General features: G+C 41.7%; 1 protein-coding gene across 2 annotated transcripts; it reads right to left on the reverse strand.

Moving 5' to 3' along the window:
• Nucleotides 1–546: 546 nt before the first annotated feature.
• LOC138972235 (uncharacterized) lies at nucleotides 547–20,439 on the reverse strand. Of its 2 annotated transcripts, none has more exons than XM_070344955.1 (3): nucleotides 20,307–20,439; nucleotides 12,579–13,030; nucleotides 547–1,517 (listed from the first exon to the last, which is right to left on the reverse strand). In XM_070344955.1, exons 2-3 carry the CDS (start codon nucleotides 12,877–12,879, stop codon nucleotides 1,228–1,230), a joined length of 591 nt encoding a protein of 196 aa, XP_070201056.1. In that variant the 5' UTR covers nucleotides 12,880–13,030; nucleotides 20,307–20,439; the 3' UTR covers nucleotides 547–1,227. The 2 variants fall into 2 exon arrangements, with proteins under 2 accessions (XP_070201056.1, XP_070201055.1); XM_070344954.1 differs by having other exon boundaries at nucleotides 20,302–20,439.
• Between the last annotated feature and the right edge of the window lie 865 nt (nucleotides 20,440–21,304).

Genomic DNA, 21,304 nt, shown 5'->3' on the forward strand with positions numbered 1-21,304 from the left:
GAGCTCAATCCCTCAATTAATTTCACGACAAATGTTCTTTGGCTTGATTACTGGGACTAGTATGAAACATTTTTTTTAGCAAAGAATGCCACTGGATTCTGAGCTGTGAATTTAACACAGTAAAGTTCAAGATTACCCAAACAACTAACAATAATAATAATAATAAAAAAAACGCTCGCGCTGGACCCGAGTACTCTTCAGACTGGCTCGCTCCCCCAGTATGAAAGTTTTTGTCTTGTGCACGTTTAAGACCAAGTGATTGCTCTGTGTGAATTACAGGCATTCCCTTTGCTATATAATTTATACATTGCATGCGAGGATGTGCGTGGTGACTGGCCTTTCTCTTTTATTTGATCACAGTGAAAATGCACACACACATTCACACACACACACTCTCTCTCTCTCACTCCCTCTCCCTCTCTCTCTCTCTCTTTCTTACACACACACACACACACACACACACACACACACACACACACACACACACAGACTCATGCACGCGCACGCACACACACACACACACATACACACACACACACACACACACACACACACACACACAAACAGTAACACTAACACATGTGCACAAAATGAACACACACACACACACACACCGCGCGAGAGAAAAAGACTACAGGGATGATGCATTAATTGACGTCAAAGACTTTCGACCGTGACGTAATCTTTTTATGACGCTATATTTCTCGTCACTGTGTGACGCGTTCTGCTGTTCTATCAGACTGCCTGGCTGGATGTGGCTCCGCAAATTCCTCCCACCGCCAAGTCGTTTTTTTGTGGTTTATTTCGCATTTAGGTCCCAGGTAACATTATGAAGTTTTAATACGATCAATCGGACCTATTATCAAGTTAGTGTGTCAACTTTTGAACGAACTGCGCCCAGTAGTTTCCAAGCAATAAGCTGTTAAGTCGAGACACACACACACACAGACAGACAATTAAAGTCTGCTGGACCCTAGTACTAGCGTACTCGGGGATAATATTACTACTACTAATAATAATAATAATGCGAGAAATTATAACGCGCACATATCTCACCACAAGGCGACTCAAGGCGCACTCACACACAATCTTTTGCATAACAACTCAAGCATACACTTACGCATAAATTGCATGAAGATGACAAGGCAACAACACAAACAGAGACACGGCACACAAAAGTAAGCATGCAAAAAAAAAAATTCAAACAATGATTATGTACATGGCTATTTACAACTGATCTAATTTAGGCTTGCGGGTGAGATGGGTGATGGGTTTCCTGTTAAACAAACAAGTAAACAAAACGCATACCGCCGCCCTTCCGCCTCCCAGACAGTCCAACACCCCGTCTTGGTCGATGTCGACGTTGCAATTCACGCCAAACAACTCGTGCCGGGAATAGTGTCTCCAGAGTTCTCTCCCTGTTAGGCCTTCCAAGGCCATCAGGCCCCCACCACATGGATCAGTACCGTTGAAATACATGTCGCAAATCACTTGTGGTAAGTTGAAACCTTCTGTACCTGAAAGACACAAGAAATCACATTTATCAATACATTATTCTGAACTTGTTTAATCTTCTTAAAGGCGCAGTCAAAACTCACGTGACCTCAGGCAAATCATGTTGTCGGCGAACACTTGGGGTAAGCGATCATTTCCGCAACAAATCGTAAACTCCGATGTGTATATTTTCGAAAGAAATTTGGTAATAATCGAGCGGGCACTGCATAAAATACACATCGGAGTCAGTTATTTGCTTTTATCGTTGTTTTAACAGGTCGTCAATGTGTATCCTGTTAGAACGTGTGTTTCCTTGTTAAGGCTGTTTGCACGAGGTTTTGTTAGCGGGGCGCAACTCCCAACACACACATCGGAGTCAGTTAATCGCTGCGATTGCTGGTTTTAACCACGTGCTATTGTTTGACAGGTGCTCTGGGGCGCAACTCTTCCACAACGCTTGCAAATCCCGACAGAGTTATTTCGGGCAAACGTCTATTCCTTCGGTTTATGGTTCAACGCCAGCACCACAAAATATGACGATGAATTGAATCGCGACGACGGGCGCAGTGGCGTGGTGGTAAGACGTCGGCTTCCCAATCGGGAGGTCGTGAGTTCGAATCCCGGTCGCTGCCGCCTGGGCCCGTATGCTTATGGGGGAAGTTCGCGACAACTCCCGAAGTTTTGAGTGACATCGGAAGTACTTGCCTCACTTTCGTATGCATGGGCCGGAAAAAGGGTTTACCTCGAAGCAAAGCGAGGAAGTAACTCAGGGTATTTTGCGACTACTTCTAAAGTTTTGAGTGACATCGGAAGTACATCCTCACTTTCGCATGCATGGGACGAAAAAAGAGTTTACTTTGGAAGCTAACGAGGAAGTAAATGAGGGTAAATGTACTACAGCCAGACCCAGTAGTAAACACGCTACTTCCACAGTTTCTCAGTGCAAAAAGGCAGGGCTTTTCTTCAGTTTTTCATGTCAAACCGAGCTGACGCTCCAAAAGAGAGAAAATAGAGGGAAAAGTCGTATCTTCTGCATGCATTTCGTGCAAATTTCCCTGAATACAAACCTGAGTTGCCAGCTTTGACTTTTGTTTGTTGATCTGGGTCATTGGCCACCACTCTTTCATTCCCGCTTATACGAGGGGGTTACTGGGTTGCTATGAAAATGGGCGTCGTTGTGTGCATGTGTGAGTGTGTGTGTGTGTGTGTGTGTGTGTGTGTGTTTGTGTGCGTGCGTGCGTGTGTTTGTGTGCGTGTGCGTGTGTGTGTGTGTGTGTGTGTGTGTATGTGTGTGTGTGTGTTCGAGTGTTTAAGTGTAAGTTTCTGCTATTTTTTTTGTCATTGCTTTATCTGTGTGTGTGTGTGTGTGTGTGTGTGTGTGTGTGTGTGTGTGTGTGTGTGTGTGTGTGTGTGTGTGTGTGTGTGTGTGTGTATGTATTTGTGCGAGGGCCTGTCTGCCTGTGTGTGCGTGCGTGCGGGTATAATTGTGCGTCTGTTCCTTCATACGTTTGTTTGCGTGTTCGCGCGTGCCGTGTGTGTGTGTGTGTGTGTGTTTGTGTGTGTGTGTGTGTGTGTTTGTGTGTGTGTGTGTGTTTGTGTGTGTGTTTGTGTGTGTGTGTGTGTGTGTGTGTGTGTGTGTGTGTGTGTGTGTGTGTGTGTGTGTTTTCGATGTTATGTGTGTGTTCGACGGTGTGTGTGTGTTCGACGGTGTGTGTGTGTTCGACGGTGTGTGTGTGTTCGACGGTGTGTGTGTGTGTGTGTGTGTGTGTGTGTGTGTGTGTGTGTGTGTGTGTGTGTGTGTGTGTGTGTTCGACGGTGTGTGTGTGTGTGTGTGTGTGTGTGTGTGTGTGTATGTGTGTGTGTGTGTGTACCCACTCCCCACACTATGATGAGCTGACTATATTTGCGCCTTGATATTTTATTCATGTTCTTACGTTTTATGCTGTTTATTGTGATTCACCACACCCGAGTTTATCGTAATTGAGATAATAAAGTGTTCTATGTCTATGTATTATGTCTAATACACATGCACACACGCACGTAGGCTACAAAAATCCAATCTTGACTTTGAACTTTATATAAACATACATCCTCTTCACAATTAACGAGGACAAACGTAATTTACAAACACCTAAGTACAACAGTTTTTCTGTTTTAAAAATTCGGACACACATTTTCTCAAATAATATGAAATTCGCTGAACTTATCTTCTTTTCACTACACCTTATATCTTGATTCCCCAAAAATGGAGTTCTGCCTTTTTAAATTTACCAGTAACACAAACATTCGCTCTGACCAAACTATTTTTGTCCAGCAGTTTTACGATACACAATCATTAAAAAAACACTACAAAAAGAGTTTTAAGTTAACCGACTTCGCTACCACATAACAACCTTTTTTTATTGTCCCCAACATTCTGGTCAACGAAATCATTATTATAGACAGTCATTCTATTTAAGGACAATCATCACAGCTTTCGTTCAACCAGTTAAAAACAACAATTATAGTAAAAGCTACAGCGCGATCAACGTTTGCCCATTTACGAACTCGCGATGAGATTTGTTTCTTATGGTCACCAAAGCCTACCGTTTACAAACGCATGCGCACTAATTGGGATTCCCCCAATTTTCTCGACCTTGACCTCAGAACTCTCGAAGCCACTACTTCGGCGTTCAATTTAGCTCGTGCATACCGAGTAGCTGGCAACTTTGCTTTCGAAGTTCCCACTTCCAATGTCAAGGGCCTCTCGCTTGACATAATTATACGACGATATCGCATCTCAAGGGTCCTTACCCATCCAAAAGAAACCTCCAGCGCATACTACAATTGCAGGACATTCCGTTTTTAAAGGCAGCTCATTGGGAAATGATCTCAGACACAATATCGAAGACGTGAAATGCGTCAATCGAGCAACTGTCGTAACTTGGCTACAATGAGACGGTCTCCTACCTTGCACCATAGACACGGACTGTGACATTCTTGTTTAATTTAGGTGAAATGCTTAAAACAGAGTGATTCAAAAGCGACAGTTCGATCAGTTACTGACCGAAAAAAACGTGCTCGAGTCATTCGGCGAAGGTGGCGAGCTTTCAAACCAGCACGACTGAATAACTCAGAATGCCTTTTTTCATCATGCCTCTATTCTACACGAGTAACATAGTGCAGTGGTAACGGTTCCGGACTCTCGTTCATTCGCTCCGGGTTCAAGTTCCGCTGGGAGCTATATATTTTTTTTATTAATCTTTTCCTTTTTAAGCCTCCGCAATTGCATTCCGGCTGCAAAAACCGGGTTTTGCCTCTGTGTTAATTTTATTCATTTGCAAAAGAAACCTTCCTATGCTTTGAAAAAATCATATCATGTCTTGACTTTCAACTGTACGCGCGTGTGTATATGTGTGTCACTACGGTGAGTATGTGTGTGTGTGTGTGTGTGTGTGTGTGTGTGTGTGTGTGGGTGTGTGTGTGTGTGTGTGACGTGTCACTTGTGTCATCATAGTTTCAGTGTGTGTATGAGTGTAGATTGAGAGAGAATGAGAGAAAGTGAGAGAGAGTGAGTGTGTGGTTATTTGTTTGTGACTGTGCGTGCGTGTATGGGTGCGTGTGTGTGTGTATATGTGTGCGCGCGAGCGCGCGCGTGTGTGTGCAGTGTGTGGTGTGTGTGTGTGTGTTTATGTGTGCCGTCAGTGTCACTTGTGTCATAGTGTCAGTATGTGCATGAATGTACGTTTGTCTGTGTGTGCATGTGTCGTAAGAGAGAGAGAGAGAGAGAGAGAGAGAGAGAGAGAGAGAGAGAGAGAGAGAGAGAGAGAGAGAGAGAGAGAGAGAGAGAGAGAGAGAGAGAGAGAGAGAGACTTCTTTGGCAATTTTGGACCAGACAGCGTCTTTATGTTTAACAGTTAGACTGTTCTGTAAACTTGGTGTTTACTGTGTTTTTTTTCTAATTAACTGTTCTGAAATTTGGACAGAATAACCGTTCTTTCGTAAAACACTTCTGTCAAGAGTACAGCAATTTCACCATCTGAAAAAGGTGCAGAACGCCCCTCCGTGTCTACTTTCTTTTTGAGCGGCACACGTGCCTTGCCATTTTCGTTGACTGCCATGTTGATAGAAACGTGCGCATGCGTATTAGTAGGGATTCCCCCAATTTCCCCGACCTTGACCTTAATACTCTCGCTGTCACTACTTTGGCGTTCAAGTCAGTTCATGCATTGTGAACAGTTAGAAAGTTGACTTCGGGAGTTCCCACTTCGAAAAGAGGCCTCTACTTCCAGTGTTTCTTACTTCTAGTTCATGCATACGGGCCCTGGTGGGTTTAGAGTGGAGATTTTTCCGATCTCCCAGGTCAACTTATGTGCAGACCTGCTAGTGACTTAACCCCCTTCGTGTGTACACGCAAGCACAAGACCGAGTGCGCACGGAAAAGATCCTGTAATCCATGTCAGAGTTCGGTGGGTTATAGAAACACGAAAATACCCAGCATGCCTCCCCCGAAATCAGCGTATGCTGCCTGAATGGCCGGGTAAAAACGGTCATACACGTAAAAACCCACTCGTGCTAACAACATGTGTGAACGTGGGAGTCTAAGCCCATGAACGAAGAAGAAGAAGAAGAAGAAGAAGAAGATGAAGAAGAAGAAGAAGAAGAAGAAGAAGAAGAAGAAGAAGAAGAAGAAGAAGAAGAAGAAGAAGAAGAAGAAGAAGAAGAAGAAGAAGAAGAAGAAGATGAAGAAGAAGAAGAAGAAGAAGAAGAAGAAGAAGAAGAAGAAGAAGAAGAAGAAGAAGAAGAAGAAGAAGAAGAATCGCGACGACTCAAGCACAGAAGAGCTTGCACAACAAAACCGTTGTCCTTTAACCAATTAGCATTGCTACGGAGCATTTCCGAGTCTACCATTGCAAGTGTGTCCAAATTATAGCAAAGCGAATGTTCCTGAATACGCCAGATAACGCACACACATGATTTCTTAGCTAATATGTTGCTGTTTCACCATAAACTTTGTGGTCTTAACTTCATGAGTTCTATGCTGTTATTTTGTGCCTTCCCACTTTTATGTGGCTTATATATATATTTTTTTTTCTTCTTTTGTATTTCTTCTTTTTAACTCCACCTATCAGTTTACTGCTAGAGACGGCGCTCTCCGTCTTCCGAGGCCAGTTATCGTTTCTGACATGGTTAGCACCATTTTCCTTGCTTATGAATATTCATAACATCCTGGAAAACGGGAGAAACAAAAGGTCACGAGGGCCGTCCTGCATGTCAGAGCATGCGCAGAGGCCACTCCGAGATCGATTGTCGTGTCTGCGTGGAAAATGAAATTTGTTTCTGTATTCTGCGATGCTCTCTGCGTGTGTCTCAACTAATATGACTCGCTTGCAGTCAGTGGGTCTCTTTTCCTTCTTTTATTTTTTTTTCATTTTATTTTTATTTTTAAAGATACAGACTGTCCCTTCTTCTCCATCTTCGTCTTCGTTCATGGGATGAAACTCCCACGGTTTTACGTATATGACCGTTTTTACCCCCATCATTTAGGCAGCCATACGCCGCATTTGGGGGGATGCATGTTGTTTTTGTGTTTCTGTATATAAGCCATCGAACTCTGACATGGATTACAGCATCTTGTCCATGCGCAGGTACTCTTGTGCTTGCGTGTACAGAAGAAGGGGGACAAGGCACAAGCAGGTCTGCACATAAGTTGACCTGGGAGATTGGAACAATCTCCAATCTTAACCCGCCAGGCGCGGCCGGGATTTGAACCTACGACCTTCCGCTTGGGAGGCCGGTGTAACACGAGAAAATTACTCCCACGAGATTTTTACTCCAGAGTAAACATTTCGTACGAAAATGTTACTCCCTTTACGAAAAAAGCACTCCATTACACGACTAAAATACTCCCCACGTCAGGTGAGTTCCGAGTTAACATTTCGTACACAAATGTTACTCCCCTGACGAATAAAAAACCAATGAATTACTTCACCCCAACACGAGCAATTTAACTTCCCATGCCAGGTGTACAAAATGTATACTCCCTTGTCCCCTTTAGTCTTGGTGGTGGAAGTGGTGGAGGGAGGGTAGCGCGACATTTGTTTGCGCGAGATCACAGTCATATTGGCATTATCCCTGCGCCCGCATCCCATTTTCGCGTACGAGATTTTTACTGGAAGTAAACAAAATGGGGAGTAAAAATTTCGTGGAGGGAGTAATTTTTTCGTGCCTTGGGGAGTTCTTTTCTCGTACGAAAAATTTACTCGGAGTAAGAATTTCGTACGAAATTTTACTCCGGAGTAAATTTTTCGTGGAGTAAAAATTTCGTGTTACACCGGTGTCTTATCCACTAGGTCATTCCGCCCAGGATCTAGGATACAATGCAGCTTACTTTCTGTAATCTGCTTAGGAATTAACATGGGGGAAGTCGATCCCTCCGCTTGCACACATACTACAAATCAACATTCTCACTGCTTCTTGTGTAGAGTGGATTTTTTAAAACTCAAAATAAAGAATGAATTCCGCAATTTGATACCAATGGACGGGCGCTGTGGCGGGGTGGTAAGACGTCGGCCTCCTAATCGGAAGGTCGAGGGTTCGACTCCCGGCCGCGGTCGCCTGGTGGGTTAAGTGTGAAGATGTTTCCTATCTCCCAGGTCAACTTCTGTGCAGACCTGCTAGTGGCTTATTCCAAGATCAAGTGCGCACGGAAAAGATCCTGTAATCCATGTCAGAGTTCGGTGGGTTATAGAAACACAAAAATACCCAGCATGCTTCCTCCGAAAGCAGCGTATGGCTGCCTACATGGCGGGATAAAAACGGTCATACACGTAAAATTCCACTCGTGCAAAAACACGAGTGTACGTGGGAATTTCAGCCCACGAACGCAGAAGAAGAAGAAGAAGATAGCATTAAATTAAATAAATTAATTCATGAAGCATGTCCCACTCTGCAGAGAAAGCACTCACATTCATTTGATTTTTGCTGTGTGTGTTCAAGCGAATGGATGCATGGCCTTATTCGATGTTAAAGCCTGGCTAGATCTAAGATGCCGAGCCGAAACGTTCAAACGGATGGATGCACGGCCTTATTAGATATAAAAGCCTGGCTAGATCTAAGATGCCGTGCCGAAACGTTCAAACGGAAAGGACAGTGCCATCAGCAGATATTAATGACATGACGCCTTCTCTCCCTATGTGTCAAATATTTGTCTTCTTCTGTTATTTCATTGCCTCGTTTCTGTGGGCAGTTCAAAAAACAACAACAATTAAACCTTCTCTGGCCTACATTCTTTTAAAGGAAACGGTCTAGGGCATTCCGTTTTTTGTAAATCACCATTTGAAGAAAAGTATTGAACTCATTTTTCCACTTATTTAACTAACTAATGCAATATTTAGGTAAATTGTTCATTGATTGTTACAACATTTTCAAATTCATTTACAAGATAATGATAGAAATGTACTCACCAGAAACACGAACAATAAAAATACGAATATACATTTATTCCCCCTCTGCTTCTTTCTCTCTGTAAACGTGTAGGGCGAGTTATTTTTCGGTAACTTACCCAACAACCAAAATCACTTACCCAACAACGGGCCTCAATCCTCGATAGCTCACAGTTTGATGAGCTAGACGTTGAGGGAACTACTTTAGCCGCAGCGATTGAAAAGTTCCGAACGCTCTAATGTACGAAATATACATCTCTAGACCAAACAATGCATACTGCATTTAAACTGGCAACTACAGGCTTGAACACATTAATCTCCATATAAAATCCATGAGTCAGTGGGTCTCCTTTCCTTTTTATTTTATTTTATGTTTTTATTTTTTTTAAGATATGGTCTTTCAGTTCCCTTTATCTTCTTTGTCGTTCATGGGCTGAAACTCCCACAATTTTTACGAATATAACCGTTTTTACCCCACCATTTAGGCAGCCATACGCCGCTTTCGGGGGATGCATGCTTGTTGTTTTCGTGTTTCTAAATAAGCCATCGAACTCTGAAATGGATTGCATGATCTTTTCCCTGCGCAATTGTTCTTTTGCTTGCGTGTTCACACGAAGGTGGATAAGGCACTAGAAGGTCTGCACATAAGTGGAGAGATCGGAAAAATCTCCACCCTAATCCACCAGGCGCGGCAAGGGATTTGAACCCACGACTTTCCGCTTGGGAGGCCGGCGTCATATCCACAAGGCCATTGCGCCCGTGAGTTTAACTACTAATCTAAGATCTGCCCAAGCTTTTAAAGATTTTACTTGGGGTAAGTTCATCCCTCTGCCTGGACACGTACCATAATCAGCATGACAACTTTCCGTGCCTTTTAAGGAAGTTAATACATAAAAACGTTCCAACTGTGCACAGCGCGCAGTCAGCATATTTATTTTGGTATGTTTCTTAGTGGAGGGATGACCTTTTTCCATGTCAACACCCAGGAAGATCTCAATTGTTCTGGGTGGGCGTGCGTGTGTGTGTGTGTGTGTGTGTGTGTGTGTGCGCACACACACACACACACACACTCACACAAACTAAACCTCTTTTATATTTAAAAAAAAAATTTTAAATTTTAAAAAGATCACCTGAGCAAACAAGCAAACAAAGCACTTCATGCTTTACGTCGAACGTTCCGTAAGATATATCAACATAAAAGTTATGTTACAATTGTATGAAAGTTTGATAGCACCAATATCAACATATGGTGCAGAAATCTGGTTTCCACACCAGATTAATACAAATGAACTATTAGATTTATCCAACATTTTTAAAGAATGCATGACTTGTAAACATATCCACATGAAAAAGTACAGTCAAAATTCTGTAAACAGATTCTTGGGGAACATAAGAAAACTATGGTAGTACTAGTACTAGGAGAATTAGGAAGATTCCCAGTTATCATTACCATAATAATTATGTGATTTCATCACGTATTGGCTACACATTTTGGACCTTCCAAAAACATCTCATCTGAGTAAATGATCATGTGTGGAAAAATCAGTTTGCTTTTAGTGTGAAAAGGTTAAAATATGTTATATGTCAAAAAATGGAACTCCAATGTATATACAATTCTGAAAAGGTCAAATAAGAAGTTCACCAAAGTTACATTTTAATAAAAAAAATAGTAACAAATTATAACAAGTCGCGTAAGGCGAAAATACAATATTTAGTCAAGTAGCTGCCATTTTTCAGCAAGACCGTATACTCGTAGCATCGTCAGTCCACCGCTCATGGCAAAGGCAGTGAAATTGACAAGAAGAGCGGGGTAGTAGTTGCGCTAAGAAGGATAGCACGCTTTTCTGTACCTCTCTTTGTTTTAACTTTCTGAGCGTGTTTTTAATCCAAACATATCATATCTATATGTTTTTGGAATCAGGAACCGACAAGGAATAAGATGAAAGTGTTTTTAAATTGATTTGGACAATTTAATTTTGATAATAATTTTTATATATTTAATTTTCAGAGCTTGTTTTTAATCCGAATATAACATATTTATATGTTTTTGGAATCAGAAAATGATGGAGAATAAGATAAACGTAAATTTGGATCGTTTTATAAATGTTTATTTTTTTTTACAATTTTCCGATTTTTAATGACCAAAGTCATTAATTAATTTTTAAGCCACCAAGCTGAAATGCAATACCGAACCCCGGGCTTTGTCGAAGAATACTTGACCAAAATTTGAACCAATTTGGTTGAAAAATGAGGGCGTGACAGTGCCGCCTCAACTTTCACGAAAAGCCGGATATGACGTCATCAAAGACATTTATCAAAAAAATGAAAAAAAGGTTCGGGGATTTCATACCCAGGAACTCTCATGTCAAATTTCATAAAGATCGGTCCAGTAGTTTGGTCTGAATCGCTCTACACACACACACAGACAGACAGACAGACACACACACACACACACACACACACACACACACACACACACACACACACACACACACACACACACACACACACATACACCACGACCCTCGTCTCGATTCCCTCCTCTACGTTAAAATATTTAGTCAAAACTTGACTAAATATAAAAAGGAACCATATCTTTTATACATAAAACAAAGAATATATAAAGAGTCCTACATGACACAGGCAAAGACACAGAGACAGACAGACAGACACACATACACACACACGCGCGTGCGCGTATGCACTCACGCACGCACGCACGCACGCACACAAACACACACACGCGAACATTTTGCGCACGCAAACGCACACACAAACACACACACACACATGCGCGTGCGCACGCACACACACACGCACACAAACACACACACACACACACACACACACACACACACACACACACACACACACACACAACCACTGACAAAAATACAGCCAACTAACCGACATCTTACCTGACATAAACCCCATAATCACGTCCAAGACGCCATCTTGGTTAACGTCCACCAACCAGACGCAGCAAATTCCCTTGGTGGTGCTCTAATACTGTTTACCGTAATTTGTCCACTAATATGACAAATAACCAAAAGACTTCTAGGGAATACCGATTCCATAAATGAGGGCCCCAAAGGGTTTAAAATCGTGATCGTGATTGGCGTTTTTTGACCTTTCTGTGACCGTGATTGCCGAAATTTCCATTTCTGTGATCGTGATGGGACTTTGCCCGTGATCCGTGATGACAAAAAAATCAAGTCTCGTGATCGTGATCGTCATTTGTTTTCGTGATCGTGATGGGCATTATTGCAAAGCATTTTATTTTCAACGTACATTTTTCACAGCTGTATCACTCTATGATCCTCTATTCGTCAAGGTGTTTGTGATCGTGAAAACAAAAATCAAGGTAACTGTGATCGTGAAAGCTAAAATTTCCCTTCCCGTGATCGTGATGATACCCCCCCTTTGGGGCCCTCATAAATACATAGTGCAACTCAAGAAAACTGAAATTTCTAAAATACTGAATAATTTTACTTCATTAACAACTAGAATTACATACACATGAACACACACACACACATACACACACACACGCACGCACGCACGCACGCACGCACACACACACACACACACACACACACGCATACTCACTCACATCGGCCACAGCTAGACTAACAGACATAATATAAACCGACATCTTACCTGTCATAAACCCCATAATCACATCCAAGACGCCATCTTGGTTGACGTCTACCAACCGGAAGGCCGATTCCGTCAGAAGCTTGGGAATACCTTGCACCCATACGTCCTCCACTTCTATCCTATCACAGCCAATCAAATCGCTCGTACCACCATCGTTATGCAAAGCACCCGATGACGGCAGCTTCCCACTTTGTCCCGCGGGCCCTGATTGGTCCGAGTTTTTGTGCTTGTTGAGAGCGTACACGGGAATGGACACCAAAGATCCTAGGAGAATCACCGTGAGGAGAAAGTACACCGCCATCTTTTGTGATTTTTTTTATTGTTTTTATTTGTTTTTTTTGGGGGGTGGTGGTTTTGTGAAAGGTTCTGGGTGGGTAAATGGGGTGTAGGAGCTGCCGGAAGGCTAGATTCGTTAACGTTTCCTTAGTGTGGTGTCAGGGTGACTCTGTTTCCTGAAACAAAAGAAGAAGAAGAAATAAGTGAGACGATCGTTCAATTTATTTTGCCCAGAAGGATAAACAAGTCGCGTAAGGCGAAAATACAACATTTAGTCAAGTAGCTGTCGAACTCACAGAATGAAACGGCACGCAATGCAACGCAGCAAGACCGTAACTATACTCGTAGCATCGTCAGTCCACCGCTCATGGCAAAGGCAGTGAAATTAACAAGAAGAGCGGGGTAAGTAGTTGCCCTAAGAAGGATAGCACGCTTTTCTGTACCTCTCTTCGTTTTAACTTTCTGAGCGTGTTTTTAATCCAAACATATCATATCTATATGTTTTTGGAATCAGGAACCAACACGGAATAAGATGAAAGTGTTTTTAAATTGATTTCGACAATTTAATTTTGAAAATAATTTTTATATATTTAATTTCAGAGCTTGTTTTTAATCCAAATATAACATATTTATATGTTTTTGGAATCAGCAAATGATGGAGAATAAGATGAACGTAAATTTGGATCGTTTTATAAAAGAAATATTTTTTTTACAATTTTCAGATTTTTAATGACCAAAGTCATTAATTAATTTTTAAGCCACCAAGCTGAAATGCAATACCGAAGTCCGGGCTTTGTCGAACAATACTTGACCAAAATTTCAACCAATTTGGTTGAAAAATGAGGGCGTGACAGTGCCGCCTCAACTTTCACGAAAAGCCGGATATGACGTCATCAAAGACATTTATCACAAAAATGAAAAAAACATATGGGGATACCATACCCAGGAACTTTCATGTCAAATTTCATAAAGATCGGTCCAGTAGTTTGGTCTGAATCGCTCTACACGCACGCACACGCACGCACTTACACACACACACACACATACACACACACATACACACACACATACACCACGACCCTCGTCTCGATTCCCCCCTCGATGTTAAAATATTTAGTCAAAACTTGACTAAATATAAAAAAGACTGCTGCACGGAAATTAGGCTGCAGAAAAAACAACAACAACGCCATCAATTCCATAACAAATCGAAAGAAGATGTAAATCTTCCGAAAATAAAAACAAACAGATATGTGTGTTTGCGCGCGCGTGTGTGGTGAATATACAGTCTGTCGATCAAAGAACAAACAAATAACAAGTCGCGTAAAGCGAAAATACAATATTTAGTCAAGTAGCTGTCGAACTCACAGAATGAAACTGAACGCAACGCAACGCAGCAAGACCGAATACTCGTAGCATCGTCACTCCACCGCCCGTGGCAAAGGCAGTGCCCGTGGAATTGACAAGAAGAGCGGGGTATTCGTTGCGCTGAGAAGGATAGCACGCTTTTCTGTACCTCTCTTCGTTTTAACTTTCTGAGCGTGTTTTTAATCCAAACATATTATATCTATATGTTTTTGGAATCAGGAACTAACAAGGAATAAGATGAAAGTGTTTTTAAATTGATTTCGAGAAGAAAAAAAATTGATAATAATTTTTATATATTTAATTTTCAGAGCTTGTTTTTAATCCAAATATAACATATTTATGTTTTTGGAATCAGCAAATGATAGAGAATAAGATAAACGTAAATTTGGATCGTTTGATACATTTTTATTTTTTTTTACAATTTTCAGATTTTTAATGACCAAAGTCATTAATTCATTTTTAAGCCACCACGCTGAAATGCAATACCGAAGTCCGGGCTTCGTCGAAGATTACTTGACCAAAATTTCAACCAATTTGGTTGAAAAATGAGGGCGTGACAGTGCCGCCTCAACTTTCACGAAAAGCCGGATATGACGTCATCAAAGACATTTATCAAAAAAATGAAAAAAACGTTCGGGGATTTTATACCCAGGAACTCTCATGTCAAATTTCATAAAGATCGGTCTAGTAGTTTAGTCTGAATCGCTCTACACACACACACACAGACACACAGACACACAGACACACAGACACACGCACATACACCACGACCCTCGTTTCGATTCCCCCTCGATGTTAAAATATTTAGTCAAAACTTGACTAAATATAAAAAACAAGAAATACTTTATTTTCGCAATAAAAAGCGCCAGCGCGTTAAATTTAACGGAGCAGTCGTGGCGAAAAAGCGGGCTGAAATCGCCCCACAAGCTATACACGCCGTGAACACCTAAAAATGAGCGTTTCATCGTTAAAGGTATCAATTTTTCAAACACTTAGGTTGGGTAATAGGCCTACTTGCGAGTGTGATTTCGCCATACACTAGCTCTTTGTTTTCGTGTACGTCCTATTATTTTTTGTCGGCCCTGAGAGCAATGAATTGTGCACGCATTTGCTATAAGTTTCAGATACGAGTACCTAGATTCGCACAGGTTTCGTCTCCTTCTGCTGTGGATGATTTTTGCCAGAACTGGAAAAACAAATCGATGAAAAGAATGGGAATTCCAAAGCAGGAGATGTTTGAGAAAGAAAGAGAGAGAGAGAGAGAGAGAGAGAGAGAGAGAGAGAGAGAGGCAGACAGACAGACAGACAGACAGACAGACAGACAGAGACTGGCATACACACACACCCCCACACACACACATACACACATACTCACACACACACACACACACTCTCACACACACACACACACACACACACACACACACCCGGGCCAGATCAGTTAGGTTGTTATGGGGGGGGGGGGGGGCTTAGCAAAGGGAACGAAGCTACCTAGACGAATGAGCGAAGCGACTGAGATTCCTAGTGCGGTCCGGGGGCATGGCCCCTCGGCACACATTTTTTTCAATAGTAGCCAAACGGCGCTATCTGAGCTTAGCAATTGCTCAATCTGTCTTTTTATCCTCCCCTTTTGTTTGGGGAAGCAATTTTAACTTTTTTTATGTTACCATTTTCTGGCATGAAACTAACATGATGAAAATGGGTGGGGGTCTTGCCGAAGCATTAATGATTGAACATAATATGCAACGGCTTTTAGACTGTGGGGGGGGGAGCCACCAAAGCCCCCCCCCCCCCCCCCCCCATTCCCCTCGTCCGGCCCTTGCACACGCACGCACACACATACAAAGACAGAGAGACACATAGAGAGGGGGAGACAGACTGATAAACGGCCAGACAGGCAGACAGGCAGAGAGACACGTAGCGGCAGGCAGATCTAGATGGGGACAGATACGGAGACAGACCCACAGAGACATGCAAACACAGACAGACCGACACAGAGACATGCAAACAGAGACAGACAGACAGACAGACAGACACAGAGACGGAGACAGACGCACAGAGACATGCAAACAGAGACATACAGACAGACAAACAGACAGACACAGAGACAGACCCACAGAGACATGCAAACAGAGACAGACAGACAGACAGACAGACAGACACAGAGACGGAGACAGACCCACAGAGACATGCAAACACAGACAGACAGACAGACAGACAGACAGACAGACAGACAGACAGACAGACACAGAGACAGACCCACAGAGACATGCAAACAGAGACAGACAGACAGACAGACAGACACAGAGACGGAAACAGACCCACAGAGACATGCAAACATAGACAGACAGACAGACAGACAAACAGACAGACAGACACAGAGACGGAGACAGACCCACAGAGACATGCAAACACAGACAGACAGACAGACAGACAGACAGACAGACAGACAGACACAGAGACGGAGACAGACCCACAGAGACATGCAAACATAGACAGACAGACAGACAGACAGACAGACAGACACAGAGACGGAGACAGACCCACAGACATGCAAACACAGACAGACAAACAGACAAACAGACAGACAGACACAGAGACGGAGACAGACACAGAGACATGCCAACAGAGACAGACAGACAGACACAGAGACAGAAGCCAACAAAGGCCAGGAACAAACAACTTTCCACAAAAACGGAAGCAGGGGCTGGGCAAAATGGCGGCTGGGTAAATGTCACCTTCGATCTCTGAGACAAAAGCTAACATCCTTTCCTCCTTAGACTTTTTTCTGGGTCTTCACAGTAAACACATTAGCATCCCCCCTCTATTTTTGACAAACATATTATACGTTATTTCTATTTTTGACCAAAGCATTATACGTTATTTCTATTTTTGACCAAAGCATTATACGTTATTTCTATTTTTGACCAAAGTATTATACGTTATTTCTATTTTTGACCAAAGCATTATACGTTATTTCTATTTTTGACCAAAGCATTATACGTTATTTCTATTTTTGACCAAATTATTATATAATATTCCTATTTTTGACCAAAGTATTATGTAACATTTCTATTTTTGACCAAAGTATAATACGTTATTTCCATTTTTGACCAAAGCATTATACGTTATTTCTATTTTTGACCAAAGCATTTTACGTTATTTCTATTTTTGACCAAAGTATTATACGTTATTTTTGACCAAAATGTGACATTTGACACGGATTGGAACAGATATTGGTCTACGATACCGTGCTAGCGGTCGAGTTGAACAACGGCTGTCGAGATCTGCGTCAAATGTCATATGTCGGTACAAATAACAACTATACAAATACCATTTATGCGTCGATTCATCTTCCAGGCATGAAAACTGAAAAAAAAAAATACTGAAAACAAAATTCGAAGGCGCGTAGCACCAAGTTTCGAAGGCGCGTAGCGCCAAGTTTCGCAGGCGCGAAGCGCCAAGACTTCTAGGGGGGTCCGGGGGCATGCCCCCCCGGAATTTTTTTTTTCAAGGGTGCAATTTGGTGCAATCTGGGGCTATCTGAGCCTTAAAATTGGATTCAAACATGGCCCCAAAACTATTTTACTATAACTATGACTAGGGAAAAAAAAAGAGGAAAAATACGGAAAAGAAAAAAAAATACGGTTTATTTTTTTAAAAAATACGGAAAATACGGAGAATTTTCATGCCTGATCTTCGTCAGAGTTTCTTGTATTTCTTTAACGGTAGAATGCTGGCACACATGCACTCGTTGGTAGTCTCGGCTATCCGCCTAAATATGAGTTTTAATCAGCGTCTGACGTCACATGGCTCAAAAAGGGGAAAATTCAATGTTCAATCGATACACATCAGAATTCTAAATCCAAAGACATACATTTTTAGTCCATCATTTTTCATCAGTGAGAATCAAAGAGACAGATGGGTCCGGGTAGCTCAGTCGGTAGAGCACTCGACTTCCGGGCCGGAACGAACACGAGTCAACTTCCTGTGTCGACTCAGAGACGGTATCCATGTCCCACCCCTGTGTCACCACACTGGCACGCAAAAGAACTCGGTCATTCTGCCCCAAGTGCAGGTAGCTGGTTACACCGAAACCCGCACACACCTGAGTCTCGTTGCTGCCAGCTTTCCACTGGGAGAAAGCGACCCGAATTTCACAGCATTGGGATAATGGACATGAAACAACAAGTCGCGTAAGGCGAAAATACAACATTTAGTCAAGCTGTCGAACTCACAGAATGAAACTGAACGCAAATGCAATTTTTCAGCAAGACCGTATACTCGTAGCATCGTCAGTCCACCGCTCATGGCAAAGGCAGTGAAATTGACAAGAAGAGCGGGGTAGTAGTTGCGCTGAAAAGGATAGCACGCTTTTCTGTACCTCTCTTCGTTTTAACTTTCTGAGCGTGTTTTTAATCCAAACATATCATATCTATATGTTTTTGGAATCAGGAACCGACAATGAATAAGATGAAAGTGTTTTTAAATTGATTTCGAAAATTTTATTTTGATCATAATTTTTATATTTTTAATTTTCAGAGCTTGTTTTTAATCCAAATATAACATATTTATATGTTTTTGGAATCAGAAAATGACGAAGAATAAGATGAAATTGTTTTTGGATCGTTTAATAAATAAATAATTTTAATAACAAGTTTCCGATTTTTAATGACCAAACTCACTTATTAGTTTTTAAGTCACCAAGCTGAAATGCAATACCAAACCCCGGCCTTTGTCGAAGATTGCTTTGCCAAAATTTCAATCAATTTGATTGAAAAATGAGGGTGTGACAGTGCCGCCTCAACTTTTACAAAAAGCCGGATATGACTTCATCAAAGGTATTTATCGAAAAAAGGAAAAAATGTCTGGGGATATCATTCCCAGGAACTCTCATGACAAATTTCATAAAGATCGGTCCAGTAGTTTAGTCTGAATCGCTCTACACACACACACGCACAGACAGACAGACAGACACACACACACACACACACACACACACACACACACACACACACACACACACACACACACACACCACGACCCTCGCCTTGATTCCCCCTCTATGTTAAAACATTTAGTCAAAACTAAAAATATAGAAATAACGTATAATAAAAATAGACGTGAAAGATCTATACGTACACACCAGCGGTTTCACGCTTATCGCCATCATCGGAGCCGCGTGCACAGAAGATGTTAGTTACAGTTTGTGATTTCATTTACGCAGCAACCCACAGGCGACACGGCATGGACAAATCGGATTGGATTGGATTGGATAAGATTTAATGTCCAGTGAGGTTACCCTCATGGAAATTCGGGCTGCTTTCTCCCCGGGGAAAGATAGCTGCCATACATACGGCGCTACCCATATATTTTTTTTTCCTGCATGCGTGTATTCATGTTTCCTGAGACTTAATGCCGTGTGAGATGGAATCTTTTTACTTTATTCCAAGTCCCACGGGTATTTAAATTTGATGGACATTTTTATCTATGCCTATACAATTTTGCCAGGAAACACCCTTTTGTCAATCGTGGGATCTTTAACGTGCACACCCCAATGTAGTGTACACGAAGGGACCTCGGTTTTTCGTCTCATCCGAAAGACTCGCACTTGAAACCACGACCTAGGTTAGGAAAGGGGGGAGAAAATTGCGGCCTGACCCAGGCCTGAACACGCAACCTCTCGCTTCCGAGCGCAAGTGCGTTACCACTCGGCCACCCAGTCCCAGCATCTAATCTGGACACAAAGGAACCGAAATAGCATCGTTAGCATACATCGTCACGCTCATAAGATAATTGACGATGTCATTTTTTGATGTTTTGAGAAAAACGCAAAAAACTTTCTTCGGTTTTTGAACAATCTGCCCATCTCATTTTAGTTAAAAGTTACAAACTGCCTATCTCGAGCGGTGACAGCTGGATAAACGTGAGATAAAGAGCTGACAGCAACATTTTCAATTAGCAAAACTGTATAACAATCCACAAAGAGCGTTTGCATACTTTCACATTCTCAAAACAAGTCTTCCTGTATCATAAAGAAAAAGAGCCTAACTCAAGAAACGAGATCGGCAGTTTTGCTTACGTTACCGTGGCAATGGTTTCCGATGGTCTGAGAGTTTGTACTCTCTAACACATAATAGATACCCTTCCAGTAGCTTCCCCTGTAGTTTCACTGCAGAAATGCCTAACACTGAGATAGGTATTTTTCTTATGAGCGTGACGATATGTGACCCTCCACCACGAAATGAGTCCGGCGTATGTCACCTCGCGCGGTTCTGCGCTCGACTTAAGGCGTAAGGGTCACCCAGATTGTCGGACCAAAACTGTAATTTTTTTATTCAGTCACTTGCAATCAATGAATTGGCTTGATGTTTGGTAGTTTTCTTCAAAAATCATTATATTTTCAGAAAACATCAAGTTTGAATACCTACATTAAGTAGAACAACTGACAAAATTATTTAATTCGTAAAATAATGGGCAAAATAAACCTGCAAAAATGCTAATTTTAGCATTTTTGAAATATCTCTTGGGGAAAAACTATGTGTCCAATTGAAAAATAAATTGGCACTCATATTTAAAGCATCATTACCTACAGTATGTTCTAAAAGCTTTCTGTTTTGTTGGAAATGTTGCTTTTAGTAGCATTAGCAAAAGAATACTATAATTCTATATTATTATGATATATCACACAATAAAAAAAAATCTATTTTTCTGATTATCAGCTTCATTCTAGAACAAACTATAGCCAGTCAAGTGAACATTTGATGTGCAAAGTTTCAATGGAATAGGTGAATATTTAAAAAAGTTTTTCATTCAGACAGTGCAGCTGCCTGTGATTTCGCGCGAACTTTCACCACATAAAACAGCAAAATGTTCAACATCTATCAGTTTATGTCCTTTATGGGGGGGTCATCAAGAGATTAGAATCAAAACTATCTTCACTTGAGCTACTGTCTGATTCATCATCTGTGTCTGACTGTTCTGAGCAGTTTTTGGAATCAAATTCATCATCAGAACCGATAATTTCATTCAACAGAGGCCTTGATTAAAGGGATTTTTAATTCCCACCAACCTACTTTGACCAC

This window comes from Littorina saxatilis, linkage group LG8, assembly GCF_037325665.1.
Source record: "Littorina saxatilis isolate snail1 linkage group LG8, US_GU_Lsax_2.0, whole genome shotgun sequence".
Taxonomy (NCBI): Eukaryota; Metazoa; Mollusca; class Gastropoda; order Littorinimorpha; family Littorinidae; genus Littorina; species Littorina saxatilis.

What these genes read in the sequence shown, in the direction of transcription:
- LOC138972235 (XM_070344955.1), bottom strand. Translation starts at nt 12,879, where the DNA reads ATGGCGGTGTACTTTCTCCTCACGGTGATTCTCCTAGGATCTTTGGTG. An exon ending in GATTATGGGGTTTATGACAG is followed by an intron (nt 1,518 to 12,578) that starts GTAAGATGTCGG and finishes TGTGTCTTTCAG; the next exon opens with GTACAGAAGGTTTCAACTTA.